This window comes from Camellia sinensis, chromosome 10 (genome assembly GCF_055761805.1).
Source record: "Camellia sinensis isolate YWXY chromosome 10, ASM5576180v1, whole genome shotgun sequence".
NCBI classification, from domain to species: domain Eukaryota; kingdom Viridiplantae; phylum Streptophyta; class Magnoliopsida; order Ericales; family Theaceae; genus Camellia; species Camellia sinensis.
Window position 1 is genome coordinate 25,684,339 of NC_138970.1, and position 12,870 is coordinate 25,697,208.

Consider the following 12,870-nt stretch of genomic DNA (forward strand, 5'->3'; position numbering starts at 1 on the left):
TTCAAGTACTGTTGAAAATTTCCAGCCTTGTTGAGAGAAGAAGGCAATTATATAAATTTGTTAAGTTAGAGAGAGGGTAATTGTATCATTTAACTTAAGTATATATTTAAATGAAAAATGCTTGGGAACACTAATTAATACTCCCACTAATGAGGTGACAGTGGATCCCGCCATTAATGATGTGATGTTTTGGTCTTGGAATTGTATTTTTTTTTTTTTTTTTACTTTTTTAATGCATTAGTGCTATTAATGGTGATGTTTTTAGTGGGATGAATCATTGTTGTATTTAAATACAAAATACCTAAAAGTAATATAGCGATTTTATCACACCTATTAACACTAATAAAATTTCCCTTGCTTAGGAGGTTATTTTAATTTCATTAAAACTAAAAACTACCTGTAATTTTTTCATTCCTTGAGGAAGATTAGTACGTATAATTTACACAAAAAAATTAAAAATTAAAAATCGAGTTTTTTTTAGCGTCACAGTTGTGCAGGTTGCTAACATTCTATTATCTACTTGTAAGAAAAAGAAGCCAACATGGCAACATCCTACTACATTAATTTTCAAGTCCCAGGAGATAATCCATTCAACTCTTCACTGTCATCAGTTTTACTTGGTTACAACATAAACTGATTGTATGACTAGTAAAGTAGTATACAACCATTTTGATACAACAATATTCCTTCTTTTTTTTTCTTTTTTTTTTTCTTGTTTTTTTTGGTAAGCAGGTGGCATAATATCTTCATCATCAATTAACAGTGGCAAAGTTCAACATTTTACCCAAGGGCAATCACCGACCTCAAGATGGGTAAGAAAATATTAAGAATGAAACTATGCAAATGAATGTTACAGTTACCACCTCTACCGAGGCTCCCCTTTTATCCCTCTTCTGCTTCTGTTGCTGCTGAGTTCACTGGATCCACAACTGGAGGTATACAATCCACCTTGTAACGCAAGACCTATTCATTCCAGATAATATATATTTTTTAAATAATTATAAAATAGGCATTACAGGTAGAAAGGTTAGAGAATTTGAATCGAGTAATAGCTTATTTGAAGTTGCACTATGTTGTTGACAAAACAACAAATGGGTTTATTTACAACAAACAAACACAAACAAACACGCACACAAATGAGTTTCATTGGGCGAGGACAAAGAGGGGAACAAGGAAGTGGCCTTAATTGACCAGACAGATCGGTCAGGAGACATTTGGGGATTGCATTTGGATTAATGGTGATGGACCCTATTATTGATATGGGTCCAACAAGAATATGGGATGTCATATCGTTCCTTTTTGTGGTTGAGTAAGACTAGTGGGATGGTAAAATATCAATATCCTGCTTTTGTAAAAGAATTTTGTCATAATAGGTTACTCTGATTTATACAATATGGATTTGTTTTGAAAGATCTAGAGTTTTCTCTCTCTCTCTCTGTGCTACAGTACCCCCCCTTCCCGGGGTATCACCCAGGTTTAACAAAAGTTTCGTACAATATCCAGACAATTTAATGTTACATTACACCGTACCTGCCCTAAAACCATAATATGAGATTACTAAGCAAAGACTGATTTGCGAGACAAACTTCAAATCATGAAATATATATAACCCCAAGATATGAAAGATACCACACAGACCAGAAAACACAACAAACTTACCAAAAGAAACTATAAATCCAGTTGGGAAGGTCAAAAACAGGTTCTTAGCACCAGCCCCTATATACTGGGTCGTTTAGTCAGTCAAAGCAGCACAAAACAGTTATGCTGTGTTTGGGTTTATGGGTCCAAATGTATGTATCAATTATGGGTTTATGTTAGCCGAACTACTCATTGGGTGAAACTAGTCCTGATTCAAATCCATCTCTAACTAATTCTAGTCAATCTGAGAAAAGTTATGTTATCCCCCAAAAAAAGGAAAAAAGTTACATTTTCAATGCAGAATTAAGTTTTCACTTTTCAATGAGATGATTCTGAAGCACTAACCACAACAATTTTGAAACTTTTACGGGGTACAGAAAAAGGGACAGATGGTAATGGGCTGAACAACACAAATTCCGCAAGCCGTGTAACAATGAAAGAACCATACCTTACTTTTAAGTCTATATGCAAATTTCAATCTTTTCCCAATATTATCTTAAGTTACTTTAACCCAAAGGTCCACATCAATACATCCTACTCCAACAGCCGAGTCAAAATTTGTATTAATCATCATCATCATCATCTTCACCATCAACACAGCCACCATAGTGAATGGAAGCAACAGACAAAGTCATTAAACGGGTACCTTTCTAAAAAAAGTTGAATATGAATTGTCCCAAATGAGTTTGTAGTTTCCAGCCATGATTGTGCAGAAATTGCCCTACAAGGAAATCCATGAACTCAGCATTTATAAAGATAATTACAGTAAAGTGCATGATAATACGAGTAGCCAGCAGCGAAGTCGTTAACTCACTTGGTCAGATTCATAGCGCCGATAAGGCAAGATCAGCTGTGGCATAACAACACATGTCCAAGTGTTATACACATCATTATAATTAAGTTAAAAATTAGAAACAGAAGAGCCAATAAGAGAAAAGGAAATTAAAAAGAACCTACTTAGGATTGTATAAAGTAACTAAAGAAAGAAGTTGAAGACATAATGACAATATATTGGTTCACAAATGAAACTTACTGTTGTTTTCCCCAAAGAATCTGTGTACTCCACGCTAAATCCAATATCCTGTCCCACGACAATATAAAGCTCAAATCTGAAGGAATCAGTCTATCAACTTAAATTTCGTGGTGGATGTTACAAAAGTGAAGCCAACAGGATGCATATATCAATGAACTCAATGATGCACGGAAAGATATATAAAAGAATCTAGCATCATTAAGTTTCTATTATATTTTACAGAAATCCTATGGTTCCTCCTAAAAAAACTACTGAGGCCATTCAATATTAAAAATGAAGTGTGGTACAAGAAAACAGGAAAGAAGGTTTATAGTCGGCCAAATTATGGCTTTTTATGTGCATTATTGTTACAAGTAAACACACACACAAGAGAATTGTTTTGGCATGCTTGCACTAAAAATGAAAACATCATAAAAGAGTTAACCCAAAAATAAAGTTCTAGTTCTTCCCCCTTATTTATGAACGAGTAACTTCATCAGAGAAAAGAAGCGACGGCCATCCACCACATTATACAAAGTCTTCAAAAGCACAAACTAAGAAAAAAAATCATCTAAAACCTTTGGGGGACTCCTGGAGCACATAAAGTACTCCAAATTCCTTTAAATATATGTTTGGCAGAGGAATTATGAGCTCTTGATCCTCTATGTAATGTCGGACATGTGAAGAGAATTAAGCGCAAATTGGAAATCACTTGAGGGGACTGCTTGTTATAGAAATCTTTCTTCGTTTTAGTTTTAGGTTACTATGCTGCTGAAGAGAATTACTTCATTTTCATTACAGGCTGTAAAACGGGCTGCCAGGATGGGCTTTTGTTTGCAGGCTGATTTAATCATTTGAATTGTTCTGCAATCTCATGATGTTGTATTCAATTGCAAAAATAGTGATTAAAAAAAACAGTAGAGGCTCAAATCTGTGCTAAACATGCTTCAAAACAAATACATTATTATTTTCTCCTCAACATTTTGGCCATGTCTCTTAATTGCACAACTTTGTTCAATGAATTGCAAGTCTCAATTGAAAAGAAAAGAAAAAATACAAATAAAAGGTGACACATTTCCCACATACAAAAATATATATATATATATATATATTTCTATTTCTAATAAATAAAAGACTACCTATTAAACAAAGGGATGCGAAGTAATCCCTTCGTACAATAGATTATTGAAAAATAATCTCACTCAATAAACAGCGGTGAGAAGATCTGAGAGCATTACCAGGTTCATTTTGCTTTGTGGCAATGCAAAATCCCAAGCGATATATGAATTTATGGATTCCACAGACAATGAGACCTAGAAGGAAACACATTCATCAAATGTCTTGGATATTGGTGGCAGTAGTAGTCAATAAGCAATTCGTAATTATCAATAACTAGATCATAAACTTGAAGAAAATATAGTTGAATGTTCTTTAAAAAAAAACAACCAACTGTATAGGTGATTGGCCAGTTCTAACCAATTTAAGTAATGAAAACATTCAGACTGTCAAAAAGATTTAAGGATCAAAATTTATACATTATGAAGCTAATTGAATGACACATTAACACCTCAAGATAATTACAAAAATCCATACTTGCCATCAAAAGGTGTATTTTAACTCAAATCCAAAATGTATTAATTTCAAAACTTAATCTGATGCAGCCCAACTGGTCACATTTACATCAGAGAAGCCCATTCCAAATTCTATTTGAACATAAATTACAAGGGTGTTATTCTTAGATCCTGTTTGATATGGTGCATTTATTATCTTTTTTTATATCAAGGGCACAATTATACTTTCAGCACTTCAAGCATAAACTATGAGGAAGGACAAAAAGCCAACATCTCCTCTTAGAAAATTGTATTACAGAACGTGCCTGAGGGCACACAACTCTTATACGACCAAAGAAAGAAAATAAAATAAAAGCAACAAAAAGAAAGACAAAAAAAAGAGTAAGGTACATTTTATAGATCCAATACTCAAAGCACCCCGAAAAAACATTCACACCCACCTAAAATGCCTCAACAACACGACATTTCCACAAAAGGTACTTTCTCATCATTTGTCACTGATTTCAATAAATCTCTGCTCACTTTCCCAATAAATATAAAAGATAAATATATTCATATTTTCCATGTTCTTGTGCTACTATTTGAAGATGTGCTGTGACAAAATGTTTCTCATGTCATGTTCATGTCCTATGTCCATGTCTATGCTACATAGGGCTCAACTAACCCACCATAACTTCTTAAAAAACATTATGAGCTATTCATGAAGTAGGACCTTGACTTTCTCAAAGTCAGTGCATTCCTATGGGATATCATTTCTGATCATATCTAAAGACCTAGAAGTTGCAAATGCTTTTGATATACCGCCTTTCAGTTTCAGTGCAATACAATTACATAAAAATCACAAGGAAACTTTTATAGCTTCTAAAAACACCTCAAGTAGACACATAAAATCAAACTATGGAAGAACATAGAACATGTCAGCTCAAATTTGAAGAATTAAACTTCTAAACCAGAGTACGAGGCAAACCTCGTAAGTTTTCCCAGCAGGTATGGTTAATTCTTTATAGTCGTCATTTTTCCTGTAGAGAACAAGCAATCGGAATTTAAATTAATGCTACATGCTACTCCAAAACCTTGTAGATGTGAGAAGAAAAAATGACCAGTGGCAGTACATCAAAACTCATATTTACCTTCCTTCCAACGCACCAGAAACCTCTGCCGTAATGAAGAAAGGGGAGTTTGTGAAGACCTCACTGCAACAGAAGACAAGCTAATCAACACATGAAAAGTGAAAATGTATCAAAGTCTTGTGGTCCCACAAGGCTTTGTAGAGTGTGTTTTTTTTTTTTTGAACATTTCTGCATAAGTCAAACACCTCTTAGACTTGCAAACATCAGCGTATCAGTTCGTATACACTGGATATGAACAAACAAACTATCATGATAAAGAGGCTTCTTGTGAATCTTCTTGAAGGGGGGTGAAACCACACTTGACTTTGTAGTTATGCAATATGGACATTGCAAAATAAGCAACTACTCATGTTGAACATAATTTGAGCCTCCAAACTTTCTTTTGTTTTGTTCTTTTTTTTTTTCCCCATATTCCTCAGGTCTGCCTCTAGTTAAACCCCTCCCAACGCCCTTGACTAACAGGAACCAACACTTTGTAATGTCCACGTCCTTTTTTAGTTCAGAGAAAGGCATCTGCATCTTCAGTTGAATCCATCTAAGTGGCAACTTAAGAACCTTGTAAAAAACTCGTACTTTTTTTAACAGTCTAAATTTAACTATAAATGCTATCTAAAGTTTAAAGCATCAAGGCATCAACTGATATGTCCCATAAATGACAGAGAAGCCTTTCAAATGGAACTTCATGCACAACCAGAAAACTTCAGTTAGTTTTGTCAATTTGATAGACAAAGAATCCAAGATAAAGAAGAGTTAGATACAACCAACGTATAAGCACCACCAACCCAAGATGGCTAATTGTGGGCCAAACGCCTCACTGAAATGATATTGTCACCAAACCAGGAGTATCAACTTTTGCACAAAATTTGACCCACTTTATTTTGTACTGGCAATGACCCAGAAAGCCAAAAAAAAAAATGACAGAAATCTTGATAGACGTCAAAGAATCTTCACCAAAAAGTCAATCAATAAGATTATAGTGAGTACACAAATATAATAGATAGGCTAATTAATCAACTACAAAGCAAAATAGGAAAGAATAATGTGTATACAATTAGGTACCAATACCTTCATCACCACACACACACACACACACACACACAAAAAAGAAGAAGAAGAAGAAGAAGAAGAAGAAGAAGAAAATAACAACTTATGGGAGCAGGAATCAGAAAGAATACCCAATAAATTTGATGAATCTTTCAAACTCAGAGGTATATACGTCAGCTGCTTCTTCCAAGACAGATATTTGGTGCTTCTGTCTGCTCAATGAACAAGTGCCAAAAGGTATTAAAAGGCAAAAATTACTATCACAAGAGCAAGGGCCACAGCATTAGTTGAACTAGATACAACCAACATTGTTCATCTATATAAATGACTTGATCTATTAAAAATCAACAAAATTGGATTGCAAGATATCTCACAACTTTCTATCTTCAAATCGCCTGAATGATAGGGAAAGAAGAAGTCGAATAGTGAGAACCATTGTCGTAAGGCTGTACAAAGGTGGTCCATAACGGTGCCTTTGCTCTTCCATCGGCCTAGTAATTTTCCATTTTCAGTACAAAAGTTAATATATGTTGTACAAGTTGGAGCAATCCAATTTGAAGTTTATCAAACAATTTGTTCATTTTCAATTGCATTCTTTGTTGACGGGAACAAGTAATCAAGAATCCAATTAAAGTGACACGAGGACAAATAATATTGCCCAAAAGCAGAAGAAGATACCCTTGATCATCATTGATTTTCTGAATGAAATCTAGTAGAACCTGCACCAAGTAAAAGTATCACAAGGTTAACTTAAACTATTGGGCGTCAACATGATAATAAGTCCAAGTATTAGTTTCCATCTATAGTGCATCATTTTCCTTCTATTTATTTCAGTAATAGTTTAGCGGATTCATCTGGAATGTACAGCTCACTCTTAACAACCTCAACACTATAAAAGGTAAACAAATCTCACATGATGGCCTCTTTAAGATAGATGCATAACTATAAATAGAAGAATTCTGCTTATGAAACACCCAATCGGCACTATAGAACAGTAATCTTTGCTAAAACAATTCATAAACTAGAGTCAACAACTTTGGAAGATGGGCACAACCTCATACAATGATTAAGTGAGGCTATTAAGCCAAACGAACCATACCTCCGGCACTCCTACCAAATACTTCACGAGAGTCTTGTAGACGCCTGTTGCAGAACCAAGTTGAGCTAACTGTCTCCTCCTGGATGAGTTACATTTCATGAGAAGTCACTAAACAATACTGTTCGAAGCCTATACTTGATCTGGAAAAATAAAAACCAAGAAATATCACCTCTCCATTTGTTGATTCCATAGCATAGCATATCGATCCCGTATACTTCCACCCGCACTAACTAAAGCATCAACCTCAGCTTGCTTATTCCTCTCTGAGCGCTCCCTCTGTTGTCTGATCAATGTCCCCCGAAAATCTTGGGGCATATAGGTCATAACTGCATATGTATTCACAGATTCCATTATAACTGAGACACTCATCTCACAGCACATTCATGTTGAATATGTAAAACATGTCAGTAAGCATTTTGTCGATACAAAAAAATAAATAAATAAAAATGTCAGTGAGCATGAATGCATTGGTCCTTGGGCTCTGCTCCCCACCCAGGCAAAAGCACCTAGCCACTTGGGCTCCCTGAGCTACACTCCCCACCAAGGCAAGTGTGTAGTGTCAAGGAGCTTTCCCATGGGAAGAATGATGTCATCATAGTCCCTCAAGAGGAAGGTGGAAGGCTCATAATTCCAATAGGTATTGCAATGCCTTCTAGTGGGTCGGACAAGTGGCACTTGATCACAATCCACATTGATAACTATGACAACATGTGGCGCACACAAATCAATCCATGTATCGCGCCAATGGGAGAGATTTAAACGTGGCAAAGTTAATTCAAACCATCTACAGGATTAAATGGACTATAAAAGACAAACATAAGGCCTTCAAACCTTTCTAACAAAAATTAGAAACTAACCTGTGTTGAACACATATTCAGCATTCCTGGATTGGAAAAACTCTAATACCTTCAAAGTGTTTTGAAACTTATCTCTTAACCGCCCAAAGAGAGAAGCAAGTTCTGCATCTTCACTTGTTGATTGTTGTTGAAACTGCGCTCACAAAACAAATGCAAAATTAGAGGTTCTTCGCTTGCAATTTTTTGAAGTGTTTAGACTTGTGACCATAAAATCACTGAACCATAAGCAAGAGACACTTCAACAAGTAAAATGTGATGACATATTGACATTATGAAGAGACTGCCATGATAAAACTTTCACATAAGAATAGCAATTACCTTCATAACAAAAGAGAGAAAATATTTTTAGAAAGCTAAGAAATTCAAGAAACTAAATATATCTCACCGCTTCTGGCCAATGAGAGCTTTCTAATAAGAAAAGAATTTCTTCAATTTGTTCTCGGTTCTTCCACATGTTTTCATCAATTTTGTGGGGAGGTTGGCAGTCTGCTTCATCTATCAACAAACTTTCTCCTAGAAAACCATGTATTACAAATATAAGAGGCCAATCATAATGAACCCACCCAAGAAAATTCACAATAGAACTTATAACCGAAAGGAGTGTTATTATGATGCTTTCCAACAAATTTGCAGTTCTTTGAAGTTTAATGGACCAGATAATAACAATGTAAGTGCATAATGGCGCCCTTTGGGAAGTTGGGTTTTGGGTTTTTTTCCACTAAAAGACAAATTGGTTACAAAACTAAAAAAAAACAAATCCAAACAAAATATCACATCAAACCCCAAAATCATTTCACTTTTTCTCTCACAAACATTACATCCAACCACAAAAAAACCTAACTATCTTCCCAAACGCAAAAAAAAATTTCTCCAATAATATCCTACAACTAAAAAAACGTACAAAAAAACCCACGTCCCAAGCACCCACAATGACTCCCTTATAGAATGACTGACTGTGTGATGGGATCCAAGAACAAGAGAGAGAGGAACCCTGTTTTAGAGAGAGAATATGTCAATATCAATCAATTATCATATATCAAAGTTAGTTATAAAATGATCTCTACTCCTCTAGATATAGGCCACTAACTAACTCAAATGTTGAGCACATGTCCTACATCACTATGACCCCAAAATAATTGTTGTGTTGCTTTCTGACATATATCTAAAAGAAACCCAAGAGGAGTAATGCCAGCGTGCATGTGTATTTTAGCAAGTGCATAAATTTGCAGGGTACTGACATAATTCAACTGACCAGTTTTTTCTCTAGAAGCATAAACCCAACTAAAGATAACGAATTCTACATCTTCCAAAGTCATAGCTTCTTATTGCAATACTAAACCAGTTCATAACATAATAATGACAAGTCAAACCATTTTCTAGTGTACATAAAAAAATAAAAACAAAAATATTGCAGCAATACGCAATCTTCATCTGCATTTGGCACAAATCTCCTAAATCACATCACAGTACATAAATGCAGGCCATCAATATGCAGCAACATAGACCATGCTAACAAGAAAAGGGAGCATCTAGAATTTGCATGGACAGTGACCTAATCAAATCTAGTCAAATACGAAGGCATTTTTATTTTTTGGTAAGTAGGCTAATGTTTCTAACAGGTTTCTTACTGCTGCTATAATTTACTTTGGTATTTAGGTAATTTTAAAAATTTCTAAACAAGAGCTATTGTAGTGGTCATGGATCTTAGACAAGCTATGTTTTTGGGTCTTCTATGTGGTTTATTGTGGTGTTCTATTTTAAATCTTAGTTATTCTTACTAGTCAAAATTTCCTGTTGTTTAGAGTAGGTGTTCTAAATCTCAATTATTCTTACTTGTCAAAATTTCCTGTTTTGGAGTCTTAGATCTAGTCGAAATTCAAATCAGTAGAAATCTGATAGCTTATCACTGCACACTTAATGTTTCTATTTAATGGAGACGAGATTTGATGATTTGTTAGTTAAGAAGCATTAACACGGAGATGAGATACAAATATAACACCATACAGACACGCTAATACGGAAATTTTGGAAAACTAAGGACACAACACGGCAACAAATTTTTTTTGATAAATAATCAAACTTTATTAGAAAAGCATCAAGGTGTTGCAAACAATACAAAAGGAAAAACAGCAGTCCACAATGGCCGAAACAAAACTAACTAATCAAATTCTCCACAAAATCTACCATGACAGGCAACAAATAAATATACATTATATATACATGAAAACACTAATCAATGGAATATATATACCTGGATAAAATACTTATCAAAATACATATACAAAAATAATAATAATTTCTTCATGGAATTTTAAAAAATCTCACATCACAGATTATGTATAATTATGTATATTATTAATTTATGATACATGTCTAATTATATTAATATTATAAATATATATTATGTATATGCCCTCCAATGCCCACACCCCCCCCAATACACACACACACACTTAGACACACAAAATAATAGCTATGCAATGCCTCTTACAACCCAAGTCAACTGAGACATTATAACCTATCAAAGCTCCTACACCACAGCAATGCACTCCAATTTGTTGAGACAAGGCGAATCCAACCCCCACCCCACCCCAACCCAACCCAACCCAACCCAAAATAATATTAATATATATATATATATATCCATCAATCTAGCATCAGTTCAACCCAAACTGAATTTAGAGCCCACACAAAGTTGCAAATGGACTGCCATTGCCTTAATGAAAATGAGGAACCTTGATGTCAAAACAACTTAACACCCTTAAATCAGGCATGATCAAACTGATACCTAAAGATCCTACAATGAGATTATGTGATGTCCAAGCACTTCCATCATTATGCCATCAATCGAGTACTCTTGGTCCCCTACGTAAAGACAAAATTGAATTAAGTAGATTGAGGAGTTCTTTGCAGCTCATCATTTGTCCTACACTCCCAGCAACTAATATTCCAAAACTTGGGATAAAATTTATCATGTCAATGACTTCACATACCTCCTCATAACATTTTTGGCTGAGAAATTTGAAATGTCATTTGCAATTTTAACTATCAATGGGAGTCCACTAAAACAGCTTCCCACGCTTATCATTACTTTCTTCCTCACCACCAAATAAGAAATGGGAGGACAGTGAAAAACCTCCACAATTTATACCCTTCAAGAAGTGCAATTACGAGTCTTATGACCGATAAACCATAAATCAAAGTCAAAAGGCGCAAAATATTAAAGGGAAAAAAAAAATGCACCCATATGTTGATTGTTGACAAGTAACCAGATGTTGTTTAGGATACTTGTCTTAAGGAGAAAATAAATAGAACATTTTCCAGTATTTCTAGCAAATCAATTGTATACAAAATCTAACTCTATCAAGGAATATGTAAAAGTTTATGTTCCTTTTCTCTGGTAAATATGCATCTAAAGGGAGAAGCTAATTCTCTCTTCTTTTTTTCTTCTTTCTCTTCTTCTTTTTTTTAAAAAAAATAAAAAATAAACAAGAGGAAGAAGTTAGGGATGTTTGCACTAGAAAATTGATTGGGGAAAATCTGCACATAAACAACTAAACCTAATGATTCAGTTCCTAAATATATTGACATTGCACAAACCACTGAATCTTAAAGCTAGCTATATGTCACAATCGTAATTCTGTCACGATCTAGATCACCGATTTTGACTCTGAAATGGGCTACACGTAGTCGTCACAAGTCAAAATGACAGTCAAAGATTCAGTAAATCTCGCTTCAAACGAATCGCAAATTGTCGTAGATCATAAAAGCAAATACAACAGAAACAGAAAATGGATCAAGAAATTGAGAAATTCACCTTCAGTGGGCGGGAAATCCTTGCACAAATCGCTGGCCACGGAGCGAATTTCAGTCGTGAGGCGAGAGACATCGTCGGAGAGAGGAGTGAAGGGGTACTTGTCGTAATAAGAAGCGAGAAAAGCCCTAGTTATCGGAACCAGACCATCCATGGAAGCCATTGAAGAGACGACTGTGAAGAGATCGATCGATCGCTCGAACTGTGAATGTGTTTCTGGGGATGTGAAGTTCGAATCGATCGATCGGATTATCGGACTCTGTTCATCTTCTTCTCCTCCGGCGGAAGCGAAAGAGCAGCCTCGGGGGTGGTGGGTTTTTAGGCTATCGCAAGCAGGGAATATTAGAAGAGTTTATTCTTTGTCCCAAGAGTGAAAATGTAGAGAAATCGGATTTGTTTGTTTCACCAATTGGGTTTCTTTTTTAATTATTATTAATTTAATATTTATTTTAATCTTTTTTGAAATTTTGAAAAAATTAAGGTTTTTTATTTTTTTTTTATTTTTTAAGAGGGGGGCTAATAATTAGAAAGTAGAAATTAAAAGTATCTTTTTTCTGCCTTTTAAATAATTATTTTTTTTTAACTTATTTAAATTATTTTTACCTAATAAGCAGAAACTGCACCAAACAATCTAACATAAATTCTCAAATTAAAATATGTTATAATCACGTTTTAAAAGTTGCACCAAGCCTGATTTGGAACCAA

At 34.7% G+C, this 12,870-nt stretch overlaps 1 protein-coding gene across 3 annotated transcripts; it reads right to left on the minus strand.

Annotated features, from left to right (window-relative positions):
• Nucleotides 1-523: 523 nt before the first annotated feature.
• Nucleotides 524-12,580, minus strand: LOC114290192 (uncharacterized). Of its 3 annotated transcripts, none has more exons than XR_014343094.1 (15): nt 12,169-12,575; nt 8,737-8,864; nt 8,352-8,484; nt 7,664-7,820; nt 7,495-7,573; nt 7,074-7,114; nt 6,770-6,886; nt 6,527-6,607; nt 5,352-5,414; nt 5,189-5,240; nt 3,889-3,963; nt 2,672-2,747; nt 2,453-2,488; nt 2,285-2,359; nt 524-963 (listed from the first exon to the last, which is right to left on the minus strand). XR_014343094.1 is itself a non-coding variant. In XM_082893226.1 (15 exons), exons 1-15 carry the CDS (start codon nt 12,326-12,328, stop codon nt 883-885), a joined length of 1,326 nt encoding a protein of 441 aa, XP_082749352.1. In that variant the 5' UTR covers nt 12,329-12,580; the 3' UTR covers nt 524-882. The 3 variants fall into 3 exon arrangements, 2 of the variants coding, with proteins under 2 accessions (XP_082749352.1, XP_082749353.1); XM_082893226.1 differs by having other exon boundaries at nt 2,672-2,719; nt 12,169-12,580; XM_082893227.1 differs by lacking the exon at nt 6,770-6,886 and having other exon boundaries at nt 2,672-2,719.
• Between the last annotated feature and the right edge of the window lie 290 nt (nt 12,581-12,870).